General features: G+C 37.4%; 1 protein-coding gene across 1 annotated transcript in view; it reads right to left on the reverse strand.

The window, feature by feature from the left end:
- The window catches only part of Rif1 (Rap1 interacting factor 1), a 276,189-nt gene that overhangs the window by 156,425 nt on the left and 93,186 nt on the right, over positions 1-26,578 (reverse strand). The window contains exons 7-8 of the mRNA XM_090383047.1: positions 19,518-19,610; positions 6,974-7,112 (exon numbers count right to left, since the gene is read on the reverse strand). Of these exons, the coding sequence (XP_090239173.1) occupies positions 6,974-7,112; positions 19,518-19,610 (232 nt within the window). The remainder of the gene's footprint in view (positions 1-6,973; positions 7,113-19,517; positions 19,611-26,578) is intronic.

The raw sequence follows: 26,578 nt of genomic DNA on the forward strand, positions 1-26,578 counted from the left end.
ATATAAATAAATAAATAATACATATTTAAACAAATTAAAATATGTACTATTTTGAATCCTCAGATTATTGCATCTCAAAATTTACAGCATATAGAAAAAACATGTTTTCTCAAATTATACTCTAACTGCAATATGCTCAATTTTCTAGGAGTGTATCACAAGCATAAACTGTGAACTGCCTGTACATAATTCAACTTAATTCAATATCATTCATATGCCTATGCTCACCTCTTCGCACATTTTCGCTCTGTGCAAGCATTATATTCAGCTTTAACTAGATAGTATGAATCAGAGCTGTAATACTCAATATGTTCTACGTTGATAATAATATTAGTAAATTAATAAGAGGAGTTTACCTCAATATAGTACGTGGAACACTTCCGTATGATACCCTCCAGAAATTAAAACGGAAAAAACGAAAAAAATCGACAATTTACCGGTACATTAAAGTAAAATATAAATAATTAAATAATTAAATAATCAATTTAACACAATTCAAAATCAATTCAAAACAATTAAAATTCAAATTAACGCAATTAAAAGAATCTAACGAAAAAATTCAAAACGATTTTCCTTCCTGAAGCTGACAATGCTTTTCGACCGACTGTCGTGATCACAGGAATGAAAATTACCGAATCAGGCTAAACCTGCAACTTAAATAGTGATTATATGTCTTCGCGCATGCGCGTAAAGGTCCACGCATCGGAGATCAAATATGGCCGCCGAACATTAACAGAATTCTCGTGTAATTTAATTTCAACAGTTTCTGCAATTAATAGTCGCGTATAATTACGTTGAACGTTAAGTATTTTGGCCTCGTTAAATAAAAAAGTATGTTTTTCATTAATGGCATGAAAGGCTAATTCTGACGCTGCTGAACGAGAAGCACGAACTGAGGCTTCGTGTTGATTTACATGAATATTAAGAGAAAACCGCGTCGAACCCTGGTAAGACGAGTCGCAATCACCGCAAGAAATGTTGTATACTAGATCATTAATTTGTGTTGCGAACGCGGAAAGAACCGAGCGATTGTTCAGTATAGTGTGTAACATCCGTATAGGCCTAGCTATAATTTTAAATTCAGTATCTTTAAAGAATCTGTTAAGTTGTTTGTGCCACTGTTCAACATATGGGACAGAAATAAAGTATTTTTTGATATTACTATTGTTGATTGGTGTAGTATTTTTTATCCTATCCTTAGCTTGTACCCTAATTCGATTTATTGTGTTAATGGGATAACCCCTGTTCAAGAATCTGCTAGTTAATATTTGTATTTCTGAGTCCAAAGCAGAATCCGTCGTTGAATATTTACAGGCATTTAGAAATTGATTAAAGATAATCGATCTTTTGTAGGTGAACGGGTGGTAGCTATTATAATGAAGAAGCATACCGGTGTTTGTGGGTTTTCGATAGATGCTAAATTGTATTTTGTTCGAGTCACGGGTAAGCGTGAAATTTAGAAAGTTTAATGATTTAGTATCCGTATCTTCCCTTTCCAATGTAAATTTGAGTCTAGAATGAATATTATTAAACGAATGTAAAATGTCTTGGATAGTACTACTATCAGTAATAACTAGAACATCGTCTAAATACCTCCCATAATATGTGATACGGGGACGAAAAGGTGTCAAATGTATCTGCTCAATCGTTGAGAGATAGATTTCTGACATTAAGCCACTCAGGCTCAAACCCATTGGTAATCCAAAAATTTGTTTGTACACCTTGTCTCGAAAGGTGATGTAGTTAGCCTCAGCTAATAGTTTAATTAAGTGAAAAATTTCCTTAATGGGCAGCTTCGTATAATTAATCGGTGTCGAGTTTTTATTTAACATATCCCAAATAATATCTAATGTGTATTCAACGTTTACATTCGTATATAATGAGGTAACATCTAATGAGAATAAATTGTCATTGTCGCCGAGTCTACAGTCTTTAAGATTATTAAATAATGTATCGTAATTCTTAATCCCAAATTGTATAACCTGTCTAAAAGGTTTTATAATATTATATACCTGTGTGGCTAAGGCTGAAAATGCCGAGTTCCTGTAGGAAACAATAGGTCGAATCGGAAATCCAGGCTTGTGTAATTTTACCTGACCAAAAAGTGCAGGAATATTGTATGTTCTGGACTTCAATTCCTTCAACTGAACCATAGTAATGTAGTCGTTTTTACGATATGTGGTTAACGTTTTATTGTATTGATTTACCAAATTGGTAAACAGTGCCGGGTCCACTTCACGATAAGTGGAGGTATCAGACACAACTGAATCTAACTTATTAATATAATCATGTTTATCTAGTATTACCACTGTATCTCCTTTATCTGCCCTCTGTATAATAATGTCCTTATTTTCTCGAAGTTCTCGTAAAGCTGAACTGTCATGTGTATTCAATTTAGGAAGTCGCGTTTCTTTTATGTTATTTACTACTTGGTTAACTTGTTGAATAAATACATCTTTTTGTGGAACACTACGAAGTCCAAATTCAATATCAATTACGCATTGTTTTTTTGGCAGCTTTCGAGGTGGTAAATTATAATTTAATCCTTTGGATAAGAGTGAAATCTGGTCCTGCGATAGTGTACACGAGGAAAGATTTGTAACCTGTTGATATGTTGGTTCGTTGGATACTGGGTGAGGGGGTGTTCGTGAACTAGCCGACATATTCTGTGGTAGTACGTTATGTGTCTGTGGGGGGGGGATGTCACCCAACTCGTGTGAACTTGGTCGCAAGCTCGCGACAATGTGTTAGAATTCGCATGAACGTGTCTTGAACTATTCGATAATGTTTGCAACTTATTAACGTGTCTGTTTTTTATTTCTGAGGCTTGTGCTTCCCGTCGCAAATCTATGGAGGTCTTCAATACAGACCAATCGTTCGGATGTAGATAATTTTTTAATTTATCGCGAAGCTTCCTAACCTGGGAAAGGTATTTTTGTTTATCCGAATATCGAGATTTTAAGGCAAGCTTAACAATATTACGTGACGTCGCCAGTGATAGTTGTTTTATGCCTGAAATTTTTTGATTTAAATTCACACTGGCAAACTTCGGAACGATGTTGTTTTGAAGGCAATATTTTAGGAAAGAAATATGGTAACTTTGGGCCGAGTACCTTAGTGTAGATTTAATGTAATTTTGTACCAAGCCATTCAAAAAATCTCCCATAATTGTGTGTATCGATTGTATACTACTGGAGAGACAGGAAGTGAATGAAATAGTCAATAAGAGTTTGGAAATAAATTAGATAGTATGAATCAGAGCTGTAATACTCAATATGTTCTACGTTGATAATAATATTAGTAAATTAATAAGGAGTTTACCTCAATATAGTACGTGGAACACTTCCGTATGATACCCTCCAGAAATTAAAACGGAAAAAACGAAAAAAATCGACAACTTACCGGTACATTAAAGTAAAATATAAATAATTAAATAATTAAATAATCAATTTAACACAATTCAAAACAATTAAAATTCAAATTAACGCAATTAAAAGAATCTAACGAAAAAATTCAAAACGATTTTCCTTCCTGAAGCTGACAATGCTTTTCGACCGACTGTCGTGATCACAGGAATGAAAATTACCGAATCAGGCTAAACTTGCAACTTAAATAGTGATTATATGTCTTCGCGCATGCGCGTAAAGGTCCACGCATCGGAGATCAAATATGGCCGCTGAAGAATTCTCGTGTAATTTAATTTCAACAGTTTCTGCAATTAATAGTCGCGTATAATTACGTTGAACGTTAAGTATTTTGGCCTTGTTAAATAAAAAAGTATGTTTTTCGTTAATGGCATGAAAGGCTAATTCTGACGCTGCCGAACGAGAAGCACGAACTGAGGCTTCGTGTTGATTTACACGAATATTAAGAGAAAACCGCGTCGAACCCTGGTAAGACGAGTCGCAATCACCGCAAGAAATGTTGTATACTAGATCATTAATTTGTGTTGCGAACGCGGAAAGAACCGAGCGATTGTTCAGTATAGTGTGTAACATCCGTATAGGCCTAGCTATAATTTTAAATTCAGTATCTTTAAAGAATCTGTTAAGTTGTTTGTGCCACTGTTCAACATATGGGACAGAAATAAAGTATTTTTTGATATTACTATTGTTGATTGGTGTAGTATTTTTTATCCTATCCTTAGCTTGTACCCTAATTCGATTTATTGTGTTAATGGGATAACCCCTGTTCAAGAATCTGCTAGTTAATATTTGTATTTCTGAGTCCAAAGCAGAATCCGTCGTTGAATATTTATAGGCATTTAGAAATTGATTAAAGATAATCGATCTTTTGTAGGTGAACGGGTGGTAGCTATTATAATGAAGAAGCATACCGGTGTTTGTGGGTTTTCGATAGATGCTAAATTGTATTTTGTTCGAGTCACGGATAAAAGTGAAATCTTTTATCCTTTGTATAAAAGATTTCACTTTTATCCAAAGGATTAAATTATAATTTACCACCTCGAAAGCTGCCAAAAAAACAATGCGTAATTGATATTGAATTTGGACTTCGTAGTGTTCCACAAAAAGATGTATTTATTCAACAAGTTAACCAAGTAGTAAATAACATAAAAGAAACGCGACTTCCTAAATTGAATACACATGACAGTTCAGCTTTACGAGAACTTCGAGAAAATAAGGACATTATTATACAGAGGGCAGATAAAGGAGATACAGTGGTAATACTAGATAAACATGATTATATTAATAAGTTAGATTCAGTTGTGTCTGATACCTCCACTTATCGTGAAGTGGACCCAGCACTGTTTACCAATTTGGTAAATCAATACAATAAAACGTTAACCACATATCGTAAAAATGACTACATTACTATGGTTCAGTTGAAGGAATTGAAGTCCAGAACATACAATATTCCTGCACTTTTTGGTCAGGTAAAATTACACAAGCCTGGATTTCCGATTCGACCTATTGTTTCCTACAGGAACTCGGCATTTTCAGCCTTAGCCACACAGGTATATAATATTATAAAACCTTTTAGACAGGTTATACAATTTGGGATTAAGAATTACGATACATTATTTAATAATCTTAAAGACTGTAGACTCGACGACAATCACAATTTATTCTCATTAGATGTTACCTCATTATATACGAATGTAAACGTTGAATACACATTAGATATTATTTGGGATATGTTAAATAAAAACTCGACACCGATTAATTATACGAAGCTGCCCATTAAGGAAATTTTTCACTTAATTAAACTATTAGCTGAGGCTAACTACATCACCTTTCGAGACAAGGTGTACAAACAAATTTTTGGATTACCAATGGGTTTGAGCCTGAGTGGCTTAATGTCAGAGATTATCTCTCAACGATTGAGCAGATACATTTGACACCTTTTCGTCCCCGTATCACATACTATGGGAGGTATTTAGACGATGTTCTAGTTATTACTGATAGTAGTACTATCCAAGACATTTTACATTCGTTTAATAATATTCATTCTAGACTCAAATTTACATTGGAAAGGGAAGATACGGATACTAAGTCATTAAACTTTCTAAATTTCACGCTTACCCGTGACTCGAACAAAATACAATTTAGCATCTATCGAAAACCCACAAACACCGGTATGCTTCTTCATTATAATAGCTACCACCCGTTCACCTACAAAAGATCGATTATCTTTAATCAATTTCTAAATGCCTATAAATATTCAACGACGGATTCTGCTTTGGACTCAGAAATACAAATATTAACTAGCAGATTCTTGAACAGGGGTTATCCCATTAACACAATAAATCGAATTAGGGTACAAGCTAAGGATACGATAAAAAATACTACACCAATCAACAATAGTAATATCAAAAAATACTTTATTTCTGTCCCATATGTTGAACAGTGGCACAAACAACTTAACAGATTCTTTAAAGATACCGAATTTAAAATTATAGCTAGGCCTATACGGATGTTACACACTATACTGAACAATCGCTCGGTTCTTTCCGCGTTCGCAACACAAATTAATGATCTAGTATACAACATTTCTTGCGGTGATTGCGACTCGTCTTACCAGGGTTCGACGCGGTTTTCTCTTAATATTCGTGTAAATCAACACGAAGCCTCAGTTCGTGCTTCTCGTTCAGCAGCGTCAGAATTAGCCTTTCATGCCATTAACGAAAAACATTTTTATTTAACGAGGCCAAAATACTTAACGTTCAACGTAATTATACGCGACTATTAATTGCAGAAACTGTTGAAATTAAATTACACGAGAATTCTGTTAATGTTCGGCGGCCATATTTGATCTCCGATGCGTGGACCTTTACGCGCATGCGCGAAGACATATAATCACTATTTAAGTTGCAGGTTTAGCCTGATTCGGTAATTTTCATTCCTGTGATCACGACAGTCGGTCGAAAAGCATTGTCAGCTTCAGGAAGGAAAATCGTTTTGAATTTTTTTGTTAGATTCTTTTAATTGCGTTACTTTGAATTTTAATTGTTTTGAATTGATTTTGAATTGTGTTAAATTGATTATTTAATTATTTATATTTTACTTTAATGTACCGGTAAGTTGTCGATTTTTTCGTTTTTTCCGTTTTAATTTCTGGAGGGTATCATACGGAAGTGTTCCACGTACTATATTGAGGTAAACTCCTCTTATTAATTTACTAATTCAGCTTTAACAGAAAATCTCACTGTTCCTCAGATGAAAATAACAGAATACACACAAATGTTTTCTCCATCATGGAAAACTCTGCCCATAATTAAATATGTTAATTTTAAACAGCTAATTTTAGGCAATGTTTTCCATTATGGAGAAAGTATTTGAGCATATATTTTGTTAACATTGTGAATATTAGTATGCATGCAGAAGGCAAAGAGCATTAAGAGTAAAAAAAAAAGGTGTATATGGCCAGTAAAAAAAAGCTACATCTAAAAAAAAAAACGAGAGAGAGATTTCCTTATTATAACTGAATAAATGAAAACAAAAATAATTCTTACCTAAATTACTGCCAAAGTTATTGATAAGGCACTGCCAAGCGGCAAAAGCAGCAACATGAATTTCTACATCAGGTGATTTGAAAGCTTTTTCTACCACTTCTAAAAGACTATTAATTAGAGATGTTCCTTTATGCAGAGCCTTAAAAAAATACACAAATTTACACTAAGAAAAGAACATTATAGCAAAAAAAAAAAAAAAAAAAACCTGCATTTTCCATTCCAGGATTTAAATTTCACACATTTCTTTCAAATCCTAAGCAATATTTGATGCCTAGTCGGCTTTCATATTAATGTAATGAAACAAATTTCTTTTTCTAGCAAAAATTTTAAAAACAGTACCTTTGAATTGTTTGAGGTAAAATCTAGATTCTATATTTTTTTATTTATTTATTATAGAGGGTGTTTCAAAATTGCATGGAATAAGTGTAGGACCATATTCTATAGCTAAAAATAATAAAAAAACAAAGACATGTCTTTTGAGACATGTTTCCATAAACAAATCTCAAAAGTCTTTTCCAAGATGCTAAACAGTAACCAATACATTACAAACCCATGTAAAATGGCAAAACGTGTTTTTATGTTCAAATTTAAGTGAAAAAAATGACTGGCACCAATCACACCAGGTACTCAGTTGTGGGTAACTAATGTGGGAAGAGTTCTACCTAATAGAAGGATAGATAGAACAGGACCAGGGTATGTCTGTCAGGGGCAAAAGTTGATGTTGTAAAGTATATACCATCTTTTAAGGACACAAAAGGTGATACTGTTGTACACGTTGGCACCAATGACATTAAGAGTAGGAGATCTGCAGATTTACTTAACAAGTACAGGTCAATGTTGCAAAAAAGTTGTGAATTAGGGTTAAATTTGAAAGTGTCTGCAATTCTGCCCAGACACGATAGGAGGGAGTATATGATGAGGGCCTTGTCAATCAATTCGGCCCTAGAGGGAATGTGCAAGGATCAAGGGGTAGAATTTTTTTCTGCGTGGTCTGTGCTTGTTAACAGGAGAGACTGCTTCAACAGGGAGGGGATACACATAAATAGAAAGGGTGCAAGAATATTTGTTGATGCTATCGAGGCAGTGTTAGGTGGGTCAGAAAACTGCTAGCTTGGGGGGGATTCACAGACTAAAAGGTTAAAAGTAGCCACAGGCAGAGGTGATTCTTGCACAACTTCTATTAGAATAAGTAGCGACCTGGAGCGAAGGGTGCTGGGGGTTTCAGGGACTGATGGCAGTCATCGTGAAACAGATGGGTATATGGGATGTGTTAGGGTAATTAATAGCAGGGATGGGTACATGTATACTTGCATGTATACCAATGCTAGAAGTATAGTAAATAAATTTGAAGAATTTGAAGTGTTGCTCAAGACATCAAAGGCGGATATTGTTGGGATAGCAGAGATGTGGTGTCACACAGATATAAGGAATGCAGAACTGGAATTTGGGGAGTACAATGTGTACAGAAAGGATAGGGAGGGAGGAGGTGTGTTATGCTGTTAATTAAGAAAAACATAAAATCAAAAGAAGTGCATTCAGTTGATATAGATGAACAGTGCACTGTTCAGTCAGTTCGGTGTGACATAAGCACTGCGAAAGCAAAAATAAGAGTAGGAGTGTGTTATAGGCCTAATGATTCAAATGCGTACAGAGAAAGAGTGGGCTAGTACATCAGAATGTCTTATAATGGGGGATTTTAACTTCCCAGATATTGACTGGAACTTGTGGGTTGGTCACTCACACACTAGTATCACTTTTGTGGATTTATTGGATGATTGTTTTCTGCAGCAGCATGTTCGAGAGGCAACCAGAGAGGGTAATTACTCTTGATCTGGTTATCGGCAGTGATCATTCTTGTATTAAGAATTTGCAGATAAAGGAACCACTAAGTGGCAGTGATCACAGTGTACTGATGTGGATTTACTTAAAGATATAATTACCATCATGGGTAAAGGAAAGGATTTTTGCTTCTGTAAAGGTGAGTACAGTGGTTTCAGACAGTTTTTAAATTCTGTACAAACTGATGATATTACCAACAGTAAATTCTAAGTGGAAAGCATTCAAGGAATTAATCGTGGATGCTACTAAAAGTTTCATACCTATTAAGAAATACTGTTCAAGGTTTAGGCCTAAATGGTAATCAAATGAACTAATGAGACTCGTGACAGAGAAGAAAAATGCATGTGGAATGCATATAAATTATCAAGCGACTCAGAAGCCTATGGCAGATATAAGCTAGTCTGTAATCAGATCACAAAGGAGGTTAGGCAGGCGAAGGCAGATTACAAGAAATCTTTGGCAAAAGATGCTCAGAAAAACAGTAAGGATTTCTTTACTTATATAAACTAAAAGGAAGGGGATGAATCTGATTGGTCCACTTGATATCGATGAACTGTTGATGATCCTGCTCAGATAGCAAACAAACTGAATGTATAAGCTAGTCTGTAATCAGATCACAAAGGAGGTTAGGCAGGCGAAGACAGATTACAAGAAATCTTTGGCAAAAGATGCTAAGAAAAACAGTAAGGATTTCTTTACTTATATAAACTAAAAGGGGATGAATCTGATTGGTCCACTTGATATTGATGAACTGTTGATGGTCCTGCTCAGATAGCAAACAAACTGAATGAGTATTTTGCATCTACATTCACACACGAGGAGTTATTAAGGTTTGAAAATGGCAGAAAGTTATCAAATTGTAGCAGGGTGCTTAATGATTTTGTAATAACTGAGAGCAAAGTGGAGGAGAAATTGTTGAAGTTAAACATAAGAAAAGCACCTGGGGTGGATGGGATCTATCCAGTTATATTAAAGGAGGCGGCAAAGCAACGAAGCAAATCCTTAGCCATGATTATGAGAGCATCCTTGGACTCAGGGGAGGTCCCCACGGACTGGAGATGTGCAAATGTATCCCCAATACACAAAGGGGCCTCCAGAAGGGTGACATGAGTAATTACAGACCAGTTAGTTTAACTTCTGTTCCGGGTAAAATAATGGAGTCACTGGTTAAAGATGCATTGCAGGATCATCTAGACAAGACTGCAGCAATAATTCAGACACAGCATGGGTTTGTTAAGGGAAAGTCTTGTCTGACAAATTTTATAGGATATGATGTGGTTACAAAGGAACTGGATGCAAAAAATATTATGATATCATATATTTGGATTTCAGGAAAGCTTTTGACATTGATGCGCATGGAAGACTATTGTACAAATTGGAGCAGAATGGTATTAAGGGTAAGTTGCAACAATGGATAAAAGGATGGTTGAGTGGGAGAAGACAGAGGGTGGTAATTAATGGGTGGTGCCCTTCGTGGACTAATGTTATTAGTGGAGTCCCACAGGGTTCCGTGTTGGATCCTCTGTTGTTTTGTATATTTATCAATGATATTGATGAAGGTATATCAGGCTTAGTGTCGAAGTTTGCAGATGATACGAAAGTTGGCAGGGTTGTTAATGACAGTAATGGCAGTGTACTACTGCAACAGGATCTAGATAATTTGGGCAGATGGACTAAGAAGTGGCAACTGAAGTTTAACCTTGACAAATGCAAAGTACTGCATATGGGTAGATGTAACCCCAGAGAAACATACCAACTGTGTGGTACTACACTTAAGATGGTAGAAAATGAAAAAGACCTGGGAGTAATTGTGCAGTCAGATATGAAGTTTTCTGAGAAATGCTACCAGGGCAGGTCACGGGGTTTTGTCAATGATATATAGGAATTTTGCTAGCAGGGAAAAGGAGGTGATTGTCCCTCTGTATAAAGCAATGGTAATGCCACGCCTTGAGTACTGTGTAGAGGTCTGGAGGCCTCATTTTAGGAAGGATGTAGATTTGCTTGAGCGTGTACAGAGAAGGGCAACAAGATTGGTGAGAGGAATGAAGGGATCCTCTTACCAAGAGAGGCTTAAGTTCTGAAAATTGCAGCAGCTGGAGACTAGGCACCTGCGCGGTAATCTGATTGAGGTGTATAAGGCCATGAATGGATTGAGCACGCTGAATTCTGATGGGATCCTTCCACTTTTTCAGATTACGAACCTAAGGGGACATAAATTCAAATTAAGAAAAGACAGAGGTAGAATAGATGTGCGGAAATTTCCTTTAGCCAGAGGGTGGTTAATTGCTGGAACAAAGTTCCATCTGTCGTTGTGGAAGTTGATAGGTTAAATAAATTTAAGGAGGAACTGGACAGGCATTTGGAGGGAATGGTGTGATTTTTTTTTTTTTTTTTTTTGGCTGATGCTGCATAAGCTCATACACTTGCTTTCTTGCATCACATGCCACTACTACTAATCAGGAAGGATGAGGTAGAACAGGCATTGAAGAAAATGAAGAATCAAAAAGACTCAGGAAAAGATGAAATTACTGTAGAGTTGTTAAAATTACGAGGAAGAGACAGGATACAGAAACGGGCAAGACTCTTCACAAAATACATTAGGAAAGGTGTGATACCTAAAGAGTGGAATAATGCAATCTTAATTTTGGTGCATGAGAAAGTAGATAAATCAGAAATTGGAAATTATAGCCCAATTAGCTTGTTTTCCCACATCTACAAGTTGTTCACAAGGGTCATTACTAACAGTTTAGAAAGAATACTTAATGAAAATCAACCGAAAGAACAAGCTGGCTTTAGGACAGGATTCTGAACTATGGATCACCTTCACATAATATCACAGCTAATGGAGAAAGCAAATGAATATAAAACACCATTATGCCTGGCATTTGTACATTATGAAAAGGAATTTGACTGTATACAGCATAAGGCAATGTTTCGAGCACTGGAAAGACAAGGCACAGACAACCCATACATTATGATTTTGAAGAAAAGATATGAGAATGCTACCTCCTTTATTAGACTAGACAAAGACAGTAGCAAATTTAAAATTGAGAAAAAAGTTCTACAAAGAGACACAATATCTCCGAAGTTGTTTACTGCTGCCCTAGAAGAAGCTTTCAGAAGATTCAACTGGTCACAGAAAGGAATCAATGCGAATGGAGAGTACCTAATCCATTTACAATTTGCAGATAACATTGTGATCGTAAGTCACAATCCCAAAGAACGAGAGGAAAATCTTAATCAGTTATGCAGAGTTAATAAGGAATTCGGACTAAAGATGAATATAGTTAAAACAAAAGTAATGAAGAACAAGTATGTCATAGAAAGGGTTATAATCATTGAAAAAGTGAATTCATAAACTTATCTTGGACAAGTCATTAGTTGTAATAATGATAAATGGCTGGAAGTCAAGAGAAGAATAAATTTCGGATGGATAGCATTCAGGAAATACAGTCACATACTGAGGAGCAATATCCCAATTTGTCTGAAATATAAAATAATGAACCAACATATACTTCCCACCATCACTTATGGAAGTGAAACTTGGGCACTCACCAAACGAATGAATTGGTTGGTTGGTTTGGATTTTATTGGCGCATTAGCAACCAAGGCTATAATGCACCAAAACCAGGTACCAAACAAATGGAAGAGAAGCTGAAACCTACACAGCAAAGAATGGAATGAATTATATTAAGGCTGTTGGATAAGAAAGGAAACATATGGATTAGGCAGCAAACTCAAGTAAAGGACATTCTTATCAAAACTAAAAAATTGAAATGGAGTTGGGCAGGACCCATAGCTCGAAGACATGATGACAGATGGACTATGAAAACAACAGAATGGTACTGAAAAAAAAGCTAAAAGAAAACCCGGAAGACAATAATAGAGATGGACAGATGAAATTCAAGAGTTTGTGGGCAGTAAATGGATGGCCATTGTCCAAAACAGAAAGAACTGGAAAGTTGCTGGAGAGGCCTTCATCCCACAGTGGATTGAAAATGGCTGATGATGATGAGTGTGGCAGAGTACAAACTAGCAGTGTCAATATTTCTGTTACTTGAGTTTCAGGTTCCAGAACAACTGTGCCATTGTTCATAGTAAGGCATTCATTAAAATGATATCATGGGGATGTCACAAATCTGTTTACTTTTTCCAAGTAAGCAGATTAATTGATCTCAATTTAATTTACAATAAGGTTCATAAAAATTCCATAATGCTTCTCAGAGATATGCTGAAAAATTTCCAACTTCTTAAGTTCCAAATCATAAAACACAGCTGCCACAGAGAGACAACTTAATGAAAGAAGTATGCTGACACTATTCCAAGTAAATACTAATTGAGGGAGGTTTCAACAAACTGCAAATGTCAAAGAGCAAATATCTCGTGCTATACAAGTATCCCCCAAATGAGTCCCAGAAGGTTGTCAGGTTGTGTAATTGTAAATATCTCATCTGCAAGCATATTGGAGGGCATTACATGAAGAGCAATTGTATCCATTCCATGGTACAACTATAGTAAAAAAGGCCTACGTGCTCTGGATTCATTACGAAAATTTTATTTTCATAATGAATTACGAAATTACATTACGAAAATTTTATTTAGCTTTCGGCTGGGAGGCAGCCTTCTTCAGATTGAATACATGAATGGCAGTTGGAATAGAGATGTGCACTGCCAGGATGGTGCGTGAGGCGTGTGGTTAATTGTTTGTTGATGTTTGTGGCTGTGACATATGGTGGTGACGTGGCCAGCATTTGTCTATGGATAGAATTACTGCCTCTGTGATGGGGTTAACTTGGCAACCACTGTTCCTGTTCAAAGGGCATCCGAGCATTTTATATTTAACGATTCCAACCAGGTGCACTTTAGGTAATGGTGGGACCTGTCCACAACCACGACATCGCGGTGTGGGTCGATGTCGTGGCGGGTTGTCCAGACATGCTCGGCGATAGCTGAGTGTTCTACATCTGCCAAACTGATCGCCCTTTTATGTTCTGAGAGACATTTCTCGAGTCGACGTCCAGTCTCTCCAAAGTAGCAGCTGGTGCAGTCACGGCAAGAGATGCAATAGACCAAACCGCTCTGTAGAAGAGTGGGGACGGGTGTTTTTACGTTGGAGATAAGAGAACGCAGTTTCTTGCCTGGGAGTTGGATGCATTTTATCCCATATGATTTTAGGATTCTACCGATCTGTTGTGACAGGTTGGGGTAGTATGGGATAAATGCCCTCGTGGATGACTCGTCACTGTTGGCGTTGCTGTTGGTCGTCACGTCGCGTGCCTGTAGATCACACCTGTCAAGGACGTCGATGGGATAGCCACACTTCATAAGGTCTACTTTGACTCTGGTGACGCAAAGAGATCACCTGGTTGTGGACAGGTCCCACCATTACCTAAAGCGCACCTGGTTGGAATCATTAAATATAAAATGCTCGGATGCCTCTTTGAACAGGAACAGTGGTTGCCAAGTTAACCCCATCACAGAGGCAGTAATTCTATCCATAGACAAATGCTGGCCACGTCACCACCATATGTCACAGCCACAAACATCAACAAACAATTAACCACACGCCTCACGCACCATCCTGGCAGTGCACATCTCTATTCCAACTGCCATTCATGTATTCAATCTGAAGAAGGCTGCCTCCCAGCCGAAAGCTTATTAATTGTAATTCTAGTTTAGTTTGCTCTGAGAAACAAAATAAAATTTTCGTAATGGTACAACTGTACAAAAATTGTTCCAACAAGATATGAATAAGTGCAAAAATTTTTGTCGGGGGATCATTTTGTAATGTATTTGGGAATCATGTTTTACAAGAAATGGAATTCAACTTTTAATCATTTACACCAAGGCCAAAAGCAACTGAATAGCCCCCATAAGTACTCATTATCAATATACCTTTTTTTTTTTTTTTTTGTGTTTTTGGTATGATATTCTTGGAAATAATCATATCCGTCATTATTTTTTACCAGATGGACTTTTAAAGAATAGCATAGCTAAATTTACTGTGGAAACAATTGGACTGGAAGACAAAACCCATAAAAATCAGCAGAGGATGTGGTTTGTACAAAAATGCACCAGCCAATTTTTCTGTGATGTTTGCTTTTTAAAATATGGAATACAATAACCGAAGGATTGGCCAGAATGAACCTATATAATGGCCACCCAACCTCAAAACCTCCTTAGATTACTTTGTATGGTCACATGAAATCCATGGTTTATTTACAGATATCGCCATGAAAGAGGAAGTGAGAAATCACATTTTGGAAGCTGCTGAAGCCATTAAGAATAGCCCTGAAATGTAAGAGGTGCCAGGGAATTGTGGATTTGGCATGCTGAATACTACATTGAACAAAACGGAGGTCACTTTGAACAGCTGCTTTAGATGTTTTCTTTTTACAGATTAACTTCAGATTCTTTTTATGTTTTGTAATTTATGATTATCATTTAATATCTTAGAAATAAAGACTTTTGAGACATATATTTATGGGAACTTTTTCTTATTTCAGCAGTAGAATATACTCCTATATTTGCTCCATGCAATTTTGAAACAACCTACATATAAAAAATATACACACAAAGGGTGACATATACAAGGATTATAACAGTGCATCAGCCATTCTTTTTCTTCTTTTTTTTTAAATTTTTTTTTTTTTTTTTTTTGTAGTTATTGGCGCATAGGCTTCTGTGGCCATAATGCACCTCCCAAGGTTTTTTTGCAGTACTTTGATCCAAGCCCGAGGTGGGAATCGAACCCGCGACCTTTGGGTTGCCAGGCAGGCACTTTACCCACCCGGCTAGCCCGGTCGGCCTTTTTTTTTTTTTTTTTTTTTTTTTAAATGAAAACCCCAAACATGAAAGATATCAAAACATATAGTACTTGGTACTATTAATGGGTTGAAGGAGATGGGAAGGGAGGGAATGCCAAAAACTTTGCTCTAGAGACTAAACATATGGATTTCACCACTTCAAGCCTCCAATAAGCAAAGTGGTGGTATTGCACCGGTTAATGAGTGTCATCTACCACCTAGTGTTAGTATTAGTAAGTATTAGTAATTAGTTATTTTGCAATTACTAATGACCTCGCACAGATTGTTCATTTACCTACCAGAACATCAGATAATCCTAACCACGCAGCCAAAGATAAACATCAACACACTTGATCTTTTTCTCGCAAACAACCCTTCTAAGTACTCAGTTGGGTGAGTGGTCCTCTAGGCACCTCAAACACAACTTAGTGATGGTCTCTACTCAAATGGAGCCTTTCTCTCATGGCCATTCTCAAACTCGTGTTGTTTGGCATTACAAGATTGCAAAATGAGATGATCTGAGAGATTTCTTTTCTTTTTTTCCTTGGTCGGATTACTATTTCAAATCTTCTGATGTCAACATTTGCTCAGATCGTGTCAATGAAATTATTCTTGTATGTGTGAAATCCTTTATTCCACACTCACCTTAAAATCTCATCCTTTATCTAATCCTTAGTTTTCCAATAAATGTTCTAAGGCTGTTCAAGATAAGAAAGTTCCATATCACAACTGGCTTGTATCCAAGTCTCCTAAAGCTCGAAACAATTGTAATGCAGTTATTAATCAGTCAAAATTAGATTAGTAGTCAAGCATTCTGGTCTCTTGCCAAAGCTATTGGCTGCAACTTTTGCCCATCTCTCTGTTTGCACCTCTGTCAAAACAACATGGTTCTATTGCCACTTCAGCCAAATATAAAGCTGACCTGCTAGCATCCTACTCTTCTTCCAGCTTGTGTATTGATGATCTTGGTAAACTACCTCCCACCATTCCCAATACACTGCATTCAATGCCCCTTGTATGGTTCCATCAAAAGGATGTCAGAAGGATTTGGAACAATCTTGATGCTACAAAAGCTCCAGGTCCTGATCCACTAGTTCTCAAAACCTGTGCTCTTGAACTTATTCCTGTTCTGTGTTGCCCTTTTTTCACTTTCTTATTCCACCAATGTTTTCCCTTCTGCTTGGAAATTTGCTCACATCCAGTCAGTTCCTAAAAAGGGTGACAAATCCCGCCCATCCTATTATCATCACATTGCATTTACTTCTACTCTTTCGAAAAAAATAGAGAAATCAATTAACTACCAATCCTTAAACTATCTAGAAACCATCCATCTGATCAAATTACCAGTATAGATTCAGTCAGTGTCGATCCACTGGTGATATTCTCGCTTATGTTACTCACCTATGGAAAAGTTTGGTGAAACTCAAGCAGTTGTTCTTCACATTTCAGAGGCTTTTAATCATGTTTGGCATAAAGGTCTTCAAATAAGCTTCCATCTTATGGTTTACCAACTGTTATTTGTAATTGGGTATCTAGTTTTCCCCGATGACTGCTCACTACTGGTGAGGGTAGATAGCTCTGTCTTCTAACTTCTCCACTAATGATGGTGTTCCCCAAACTTCAGTTCTTTCTCCCACTCTTTTCCTCTTGTATATTAATAACCTTCTTCCACTGACTGTAAATCCTATTCATAGTTTTGCTGATGACAGCACATTGCATTCCACCTTCCAGTTTGAGAAACCCTGCACAAACAATTTCAACTTCTCGAATATCTACTACCAATTCCTTAAATGTTGTTCTCCCGGTAATTCTGTAGCAAATTTAACTTAGTTGATTTCAGTCCTTCTAAAATTCAGTCCTGTCCTATATCTCACAAAAAAATTCTTCTGCTCTTATGCTTATCTTCAATGACACTGATTTCTAGGCAAGGTGATATATCTCTGTTGGGATTACCCCAACTTCTAATCTCTCTTGACATAAGCATTTTACAAATATTGCTTCCTCTGCATCTAAAAAACTGGGTTTTCTCTTTCGCTCTCAGCATTCTTTTCTTCCAAACAGCTGTTCACTCTGTAAAAATCACAAATCTGCCCTACTACAGAATATTGATCCCACATCTGTGGCAGTGCCCCCAAAACCTTTCTCAGGTTTTTAGCTTACTTTCAGAAGAGGGCAGTTAAGTTAATTAATGACTTATCTCTAAGAGTCTCTCCACTCTCACAGACATTCTGTTTCTGCAGCATGCCTTTTCTATAGATACTTCCATGGGCACTGTTCTTCTGAATTGGATTCTATAATTCACACTCTCTCTTCCAAAGCAGTCTGAGCATGTGCCACAACCAGTCAACATCCTTTTACTGTCCAACTTCAAACTCACAGAACCAACTTTTCTTCTTCCTCATTTATTCATTCAACTTCCATTTTTTGTAACAACCTTCGGAACTTCATACAAATTTTCTGAAAATTACAATCTACAAAATTCAAGTCTAATGTCAACAAGTATCTTCTTTCATCTTCTCAACCTTCAGCCCATGCATGGTACTAAGTACTATAGGTTCTAATACCTCTCGTGTTTGGGGGTTTCATAAAAAAAATTAAATTAAATTAAATAAATAATTCACCCTCACCACCAATATATAAGCATTTTGGGGATTGTATTCCCCATTACAAGACCTTGCATTTTGCTGCATTAAAAAACATAGCTGCCACTTCTAACCATTCTTGATGCCTGTTCAAGTCTTCCTAAAGGAGCACTTCTTTGCCCTGATCATTAACAACTCTCCCAATATTTACACATCTGTAAATTTTAACATTATGCCCTTTATTCCCTTTTTCAATGTTGCTTATGAAAATCAGTAACAACAATGGTCCAAGAACTAATCATTGGGGCCTCACTTCTGATATTACACCAATCTGAAGAATATTTATTAATCATAGTCTTCTGCCTCCTTCCCTGCAGCCAGCCTGCAATCAATCTTAGAATCTTTTTAGTAATCCCAATACATTTCAGCTTATGCAGTAACCTCTCATTAGCGAGCGAGTCAAATGCCTGTTAAAATCCAAAATATGTTGCAATTGTTCCCTACATCCAGCTCATGAGTAACTGTGGCAGAATAGCTTACCAAGTTAGTAAAACATGATTTTGCCATGACAAACCATGTTGTGGTCTTTTGGATGCTATTTCTATCTAAATGTCTCTGGACTGTGATCTTAATCATTGCTGACTCACTTATAATAATCACTCTTATTATTATTATAATTAGCCATGTGGTGCAAGGAAGCCCGAGGCTTTTGCTACACCAGCCAAAAAAAAAAAAAAAAAAAAATTCTGAGTTACCCTGAGAGAGAGAGAGAGAGAGAGAGAGAGAGAGAGAGAGAGAGAGAGAGAGAGAGAGAGAGAGAATAGAAGGGAATTACCACGAAAGAGAAGAATGATGATATCTATCATCTATCTCAGGACCCTGGGTGTGTCAAGCCCATAACTCACCAGATGTGAGCCCCTGGGGTTCTTATATTACATCTCATAGTTTGAATCACTTCAAAACAAGTTTCAACCACAAACTTGATTTTCCTTGGGTTGTTAAAACTGTGTACAAAACAATGCTATGAACTGCCAGCATTATAGATATATACAATTTACACAGCTTGGCACTTTCTGCTCGAGTTACTGTGATTTACTTTATCATCATGTTTGGGTTTCTAACACACCACTATGATGTTTCAGGTATTTTCTTTTAACCCTTGTATCTTGCCATTAAGCAGGCTGAACATCAGTCTTGAATTTCAATAACGATATATTATTTTAAAATTTAGCAGTAACTATAATTACTTTTAAAAAAAAACAACTATTTTTAATCAGCCAATCACACACAAATATACTAAACAAATTCCTAACTTACCTTTCCTAAAATAGTTACAACAAGACCCCACACTTTTAATACATGTTGTTCTTGCTTGTTACCAAATAGGCGCAGCATGTCTGTTAGAAGGTGCTGAAGTTAAACAATTAGAATTTAAAATTTAGAAATTTTTTATAAAAATAAAAAATAAAAGTAAAAATAAAATAAAATAGCAAATCAGTAACTGATAGGGGAAAATGAAAATCTCTTGAATACTCAATTTAATGATAAGGATATCTGATAACTTACTATTTTTGTTATGATAACTCCTGATGTTGTTGTTTGGTTTTTAGGAGCATTAGCAACTAAGGCCATATTGCTCCGGGAATATGCGGTAGTCATTCCCTAACCTTTCCGCATCCTCCGTATTTGGTGGTGACGGGCTCGAACCCTGGTCTAATCAAGAAGCGTGTGCTACGCGCTGCTGTTCCTTCCCACCTGGCTACGGAGGCGTCTAATAACTCCTGAAGCAACTCGTATATAAACAGTACCGCCAATGATGTAAAACTAATTAATTGCCATGTTTTTGTCAGGTAAAGAAAGGTCATCTTAAACAAGATGAATCATATGCTTTGTTTTCTCCAAGGCAGCATGATACGAAATATTTTTCTTTGCAGCATGATACGAAATATAGCATTTAGACATCAATCAAAGTCCAAAGATAGTAAAGAAGCTAGGTACAGAATGTATGCAATACCAGGTACTGCACCTCAAAATACTTAAGAATTTTCAAGCAAAGTCAATGACCAAAAGGTAGGAAAAAATTTGGGCAGTGGCCTCCAACATCATGAATAGAAGAATGCTGTAGCTGCTTAAACCATGTTCGCGAGCATTTCAAGAAAATCCATATGACAATGAAACGACACACTACACAGATGACACTATGTTAAAAAAAAGAAACCATATTACACAGTAGGATGAGCATGGAAACCTCATTATGTCCAAGAAGACTATGATAAACATATAGCTCATTCTGAACACATTTTCATGAGTATGGAGATTACCCAATCTATTCAACAACATTCTCTTGTCAGACAAAAACAGTGCTCTATATTAGAGGAAGTAATTATTTTGTTGTTTTTCAGGTAAAAAAAAAAATAGCCAACTTAAGATACAGGGGCACATAAAAACTACAGAAGGATACAAAGTCAGGAATCTGTCATCAAAGTCTAAAGTCAAATACCACAAGCCCCCCCCCACACACACCCAACTATTGGTAAGGCATCACTACAACTTCATTATCATATGCTTGAAGTTGTCGCCAGCCATTGAATAAGGGAAATAATGGAAAACCATATGATTGGGCAACCATTTTTCTGGAAGGCAACTAAAGTGGTGGAGGAAGGATCTAAGATCTAACAGTGAATTCTTTATACAAGATTGACCTAACAACTGTTCAAAAAGCCCATTCAAAGGCTCAATGAAAAATTCTGAATCATTTGCAGAGGTGTCGCAATTCATGAGCTGATATATATACAGGGTGTTTCAGTTAAACGTTTCAGAACTTCTAAGAGGGGTAGGGTACATCCTGACAACTCGAAATCATATAGCAATGTGGGGTCGGAAATGCTTTCCTGAAGTGGTGTTGTACACAGAAGCACCATAAAGAAAAGAGACCGTAAGTGAGAAATCATTTTAATAATACATGAAAAGAAGCAAAAGGTACATGGATTAAAGTAAGTGTTCGAAGTTTCTTCCGCGGGCTACAATGCACGCCTCACATCTCCGACGCATGGACATCCGAACATTCTGGAATACTCCAGGCGAATTTCGAATTTCTTCGGCAGCTACTGCGATTCTTGCAACCAGCTCCTCAGCATTGTCAACAGGGGTGTCATAAACTAGCGATTTCATATGACCCCAGAAATAAAAATCAAGACATGACAGGTCGGGTGATCGAGCAGGCCAACGCACGGGACCACCACATCCGATCCACTGTTGACCAAATGTGACATCCAGGTAGTTACGAACATCTCCGCTATAATGGGCAGGGGCTCCATCGTGTTGGAACCACATTGTCTGTTGCGTCGATGCAGAAATCTGTTCATCTCTCAAAAGTTGTGGCAATACTTGCTGCAGAAAGATCAAGTAGATAGGTCCGGTTAGACGACACGGTAACAGGTAAGGTCCGATGAGGTGATCTCCCATAATACCGGCCCATACATTGACCGAAAATCGAATCTGTGCTGCACGACGTCGTATTGCATGCGGGTTCTCGACCGCCCAGATATGGTCGTTATGCGTGTTGAAAATTCCTTCCCTTGTGAAGGATGCCTCATCGGAAAACAACACTTCAGCAGGAAAAAGGGGATTTGTAGCACATTTTCCAAGGTACCACTGTGCGAAACCAATACAAGGTGCATAATCCTCCGGTTGCTGTGTCTGGACACGCTGCCTGGAGTATTCCAGAATGTTCGGATGTCCATGCGTCGGAGATGTGAGGCGTGCATTGTAGCCCGTGGAAGAAACTTCGAACACTTACTTTAATCCATGTACCTTTTGCTTCTTTTCATGTATTATTAAAACGATTTCTCACTTATGGTCTCTTTTCTTTATGGTGCTTCTGTGTACAACACCGCTTCAGGAAAGCATTTCCGACCCCACATTGCTATATGATTTCGAGTTGTCAGGATGTACCCTACCCCTCTTAGAAGTTCTGAAACGTTTAACTGAAACACCTTGTATATATATATATATTTTTTTTTTTTTTTTTTTGGTAGTCGTTGGCGCATCGGCTTCTGTGGCCATAATGCACCTCTCAAGGTTTTGGCAGTACTTTGATTCAAGCCCGAAGCGGGATTCGAACCCGTGACCTTTGGGTTGCCAGGCAGGCACTTTACCCACCCGGCTAGCCCAGTCGGCATGAGCTGATATAATCAAATCTGATCTGTCAATGAAAAACTGTTCAATGTTAGATGACAGTCAAATGAACTCAAAGTCAAAGAACAAACTGTTCCAAAATAAAAATAGGTAATTATTTGTCAGACACCAACAAAATAACATAATATAACACTGCACATAAGCTCTTGAATAAAATGTTCTATATCTGAAGTATGAATTCCTTTCAGTTCTCCTTTCAGTCCAAGGATCTGCATTCAAAAAATAAGATTCTAATTGGTCAGCTAAGTTTATGCCTTCCCACATGCTTTTCAGCATAAAATTTGGAACTTCAGAATTTTCATCTGTGCTATCATCCTCTGAATTGATTTGGCTTACTTCGGATGCCATTTCCACCAAATCTGCTTTAGCCTCTTTCTCCCAGTAATTCTTGAATGTCTTCAGTAGTCATAACATCAAAACCTTCCCCTCCTACTGACTTATCAAGCTTTACTATTGCACCGATTCTGTTTTCTGCCTGTTCGATCATATTTCCTGAATGAACTGATGCTGGCCATACATTTTTCCAACATGCACGTGTTGATGGTTTTACTTCTTTGAGCAATAAAGCTATGATTCCGATACAGTCAGCAATTGAAAAATGTTTCCATGCCTCCATTACTTCAACAGATTCGAAATCAATTTTTTCCAAAATCCATTGTAACGATTTTCTGATGTAATGAGCATTAAAAGTATAATGCCTTGATCCAATGGCTGAATTAAAGAAATTGTATTAGGTGGTAGGAACATTACTTCAACGTTTAGATGACTTAAACCTTTTGGATGGCCTGGCACGTTATCCAATAAAAATAAAAATTTGAAATCTAGATTTTTCCACTTTAAATACTTTTTAACATCTAGCACAAAACAATTTAGAAACCATTCTTTAAACAAATCGGTAGTTACCCAAGCTTTTTTATTTGCTTTCCAATATACTGGTAACACATTTTTATTTACACCCTTCATTACACGAAGATTAGAGGATCTATAAACCATCATAGGTTTTATCATGTAATCTTCTGTTGGGTTACTGCACATAAGTAACGTTACACAATCTTTTGATGCCTTAAAACCTGGTACAGTTTTCTCTTTTTTTTTTAAATAAATGTTCTGTTAGGCATTTTTTTCCACCAAAAGGCCTGTCTCACCAGCATTGAAAACTTGATGGTGTGTATCCATGCTCTTCAATAATTTTTGAAATTCCTCTGCATACTTCTTGGCAGCTTCATTATCAGACGATGCACTTTCCCTTGAATGTTATATAACGAGAAGTGGTTTTTAAATCGCTCAAACTAACCTTTACTAGCAATAAACTCTGGGTTACCAGAAGATTCTCCATTTTCTTTTAAATGGTTATAAATTTTTAGTGCCTTTTGTTTAATTACATTTCTATCTTCAAAAAGGCCTACGAGGTTGGGAAAGTACATATTCGCAATAACTACACTCAACACCAACAATGCAATTAAATGGTATTTAATTTTACTATAAAATTAAAATATATACATATAAAATAAATAAAAACTAAATAAAAACTGATCTATTTACAATAGTTATAATAAAAGCGCTAAAAATTAAAATGATGTAACTGAAATCATTAAAATACCGGTAACCGTAGCTTTCGGAAGCGACAGCCTCCTTTCTCAACAGTGTATTACTATTGTACAGCACATCCTTAAGTAGCAGGCACACAGCACTCACACACGTGGTTCCACAGGAACATGATCGGAATTACCCACCTGTGCACTGGGACAGGAAATGGCTCAGGAGCGTGTTATACGGAACCGATTGTCCCGTCTGAGGATAATGGCCTCAAAAAGGGGATGTCTCTATCTCTATTAATAATGTTGTTAGATGCACTGATTCGCAAGCTCTCGAGTCACTTGCAGTCGCAGAACCCATGTGCACGGTCCACAATGACCACTCCTTCTGGGGGATATCTGGTGTTGCTTCTCCCAAAAATGCTCCGCCACAGCACACTTCCCATAATTCGCGGTATTTATAGCATTCATGTGCTTCCCCAGACGATCTTTGAACTGCCACCCTGTCTCACCACCATAGCAATCCCCACAACCCGGACACTTAATCTCTTATACTACCCCACTACTAGCCTCTTTTGTTATGGGGTCTTTAACTTGGGACAACACTGTGTGCAACCTCCATCCCGGAAGCTGCACTTCTCACATATACATATGTGATACTCACATAATGCTCGTGCAATACGTTCAGTAAGGCCCGGATAGTAGGGAATGTATGCAATGGTGGTTGGTGTGGACGGCTCACAAACAATGGATGCCACCTCTAATGTATTTGTCCAAGACCCTCTGGGGGTAGCCGCATTTTTTGAGGTCTGCTGCGACTCTACTAATTTCCTTTTCTCTAACCTCGGGGGTATTGCAGGGGGACCCAACCCTATCCAATAATGCTTTGGCCACACTATTCTTGTGTTGATTAGTTTGTGCCGAGCTATAATGAGTGTACTGACTCCGGCACATAGGCTTTCTATTAACTTCAGTTCTTAGCCTAAAACCTTCTCTAACCACCAATACATCAAGGAAAGGGAGGGTTCCAGCTACTTCCACCTCCGAGGTAAATTGAATGAAAGGGGAGAAGCTATTAAGTACATTAAGTACTTCATCTTCCTTCCCCTTCTGTATAATGGTAAACGTGTCATCCACGTACCTTTTCCATTCATGAATGAGGAATTCCAACCCATCAAAAATCCAATTTTCCAGTTCCTCCATGGCTAGGTTAGCTGCAATGGCTCTAATGGGGGAACCCATAGTTGTGCCATGGACCTGCTTATACATAATATCCTGAAAAACCATAGTAGTACTAGAAAGGCAAAACTCTACACCCTTACAAATGTCATCAATATTTAAAAGAGACCTTGTATTTAAAGTATCATCCTTCTCCAGAACCATTCTTACACATTGGACTCTATGCTTAATGGGGATACATGTAAACAGGGAAACTACATCAAATGAAATCATAATCTCCCCTTCCCCTATAATCTGATCTTTCACAAAATCCTTACTGTCCTTAATAACAAAACTAGAACGTCCCACTATAGGGACAATCAGCCTGGCTAAGAATCTCGACAGGGCATGGGTGGGGCTACCCACAAAAGACACAATCGGTCTAAGTGGAACACCCGCTTTGTGTGTCTTCGGGAGACCGTAAAACCTGGGCAGTCAGCATCCTGCTGCATGCAAAGACCAGAATACCTCCTTGGATATCTTTCCTGCCTTCTGCCAACGCTGTATAAATAAATAAGATCTTTATTGTACAGTTCACCGGTACACGCAGGTACCACGACCATACAATACCCTTCACGGCACCATGCCAGGGGTTAACAAACGGCAGAGATAATAAAGGAATTGTAAAGATTAATTATAAGCAAATTATATAATAAAAAAAAAAAAAAAAAAAAATTAAAAAGTTAATAATACTATTAACCTGCCGTTCTAGACCAACTAACGGATTTCTCTGGGTGACCTTGTACGTAGTGGTGTCCTGTAAAAGGCAGATCCACGGTAATACTGGATAAAGAAGATTATCATAAAAAAGCCTTGGATCTTTGACAGGACACCACTACATACAAGGTCACCCAGAGAAATCCGTTAGTTGGCCTAGAACGGCAGGTTAATAGTATTATACAGCATTGGCAGAAGGCAGGAAAGATATCCAAGGAGGTATTCTGGTCTTTGCATGCAGCAGGATGCTGGCTGCCCAGGTTTTACGGTCTCCCGAAGACACACAAAGCGGGTGTTCCACTTAGACCGATTGTGTCTTTTGTGGGTAGCCCCACCCATGCCCTGTCGAGATTCTTAGCCAGGCTGATTGCCCCTATAGTGGGACGTTCTAGTTTTGTTATTAAGGACAGTAAGGATTTTGTGAAAGATCAGATTATAGGGGAAGGGGAGATTATGATTTCATTTGATGTAGTTTCGCTGTTTACATGTATCCCCATCAAGCATGGGGTCCAATGTGTAAGAATGGCTCTGGAGAAGGATGATACTTTAAATACAAGGTCTCTTTTAAATATTGATGACATTTGTAAGGGTGTAGAGTTTTGCCTTTCTAGTACTACTATGGTTTTTCAAGATAATATGTATAAGCAGGTCCATGACACAGCTATGGGTTCCCCCCCATTAGAGCCATTGTAGCTAACCTAGCCAGGGAGG

Source organism: Mastigoproctus giganteus, chromosome 10 (genome assembly GCF_048544385.1).
Source record: "Mastigoproctus giganteus isolate SK-2022 chromosome 10, ASM4854438v1, whole genome shotgun sequence".
Lineage (NCBI taxonomy): Eukaryota > Metazoa > Arthropoda > Arachnida > Uropygi > Thelyphonidae > Mastigoproctus > Mastigoproctus giganteus.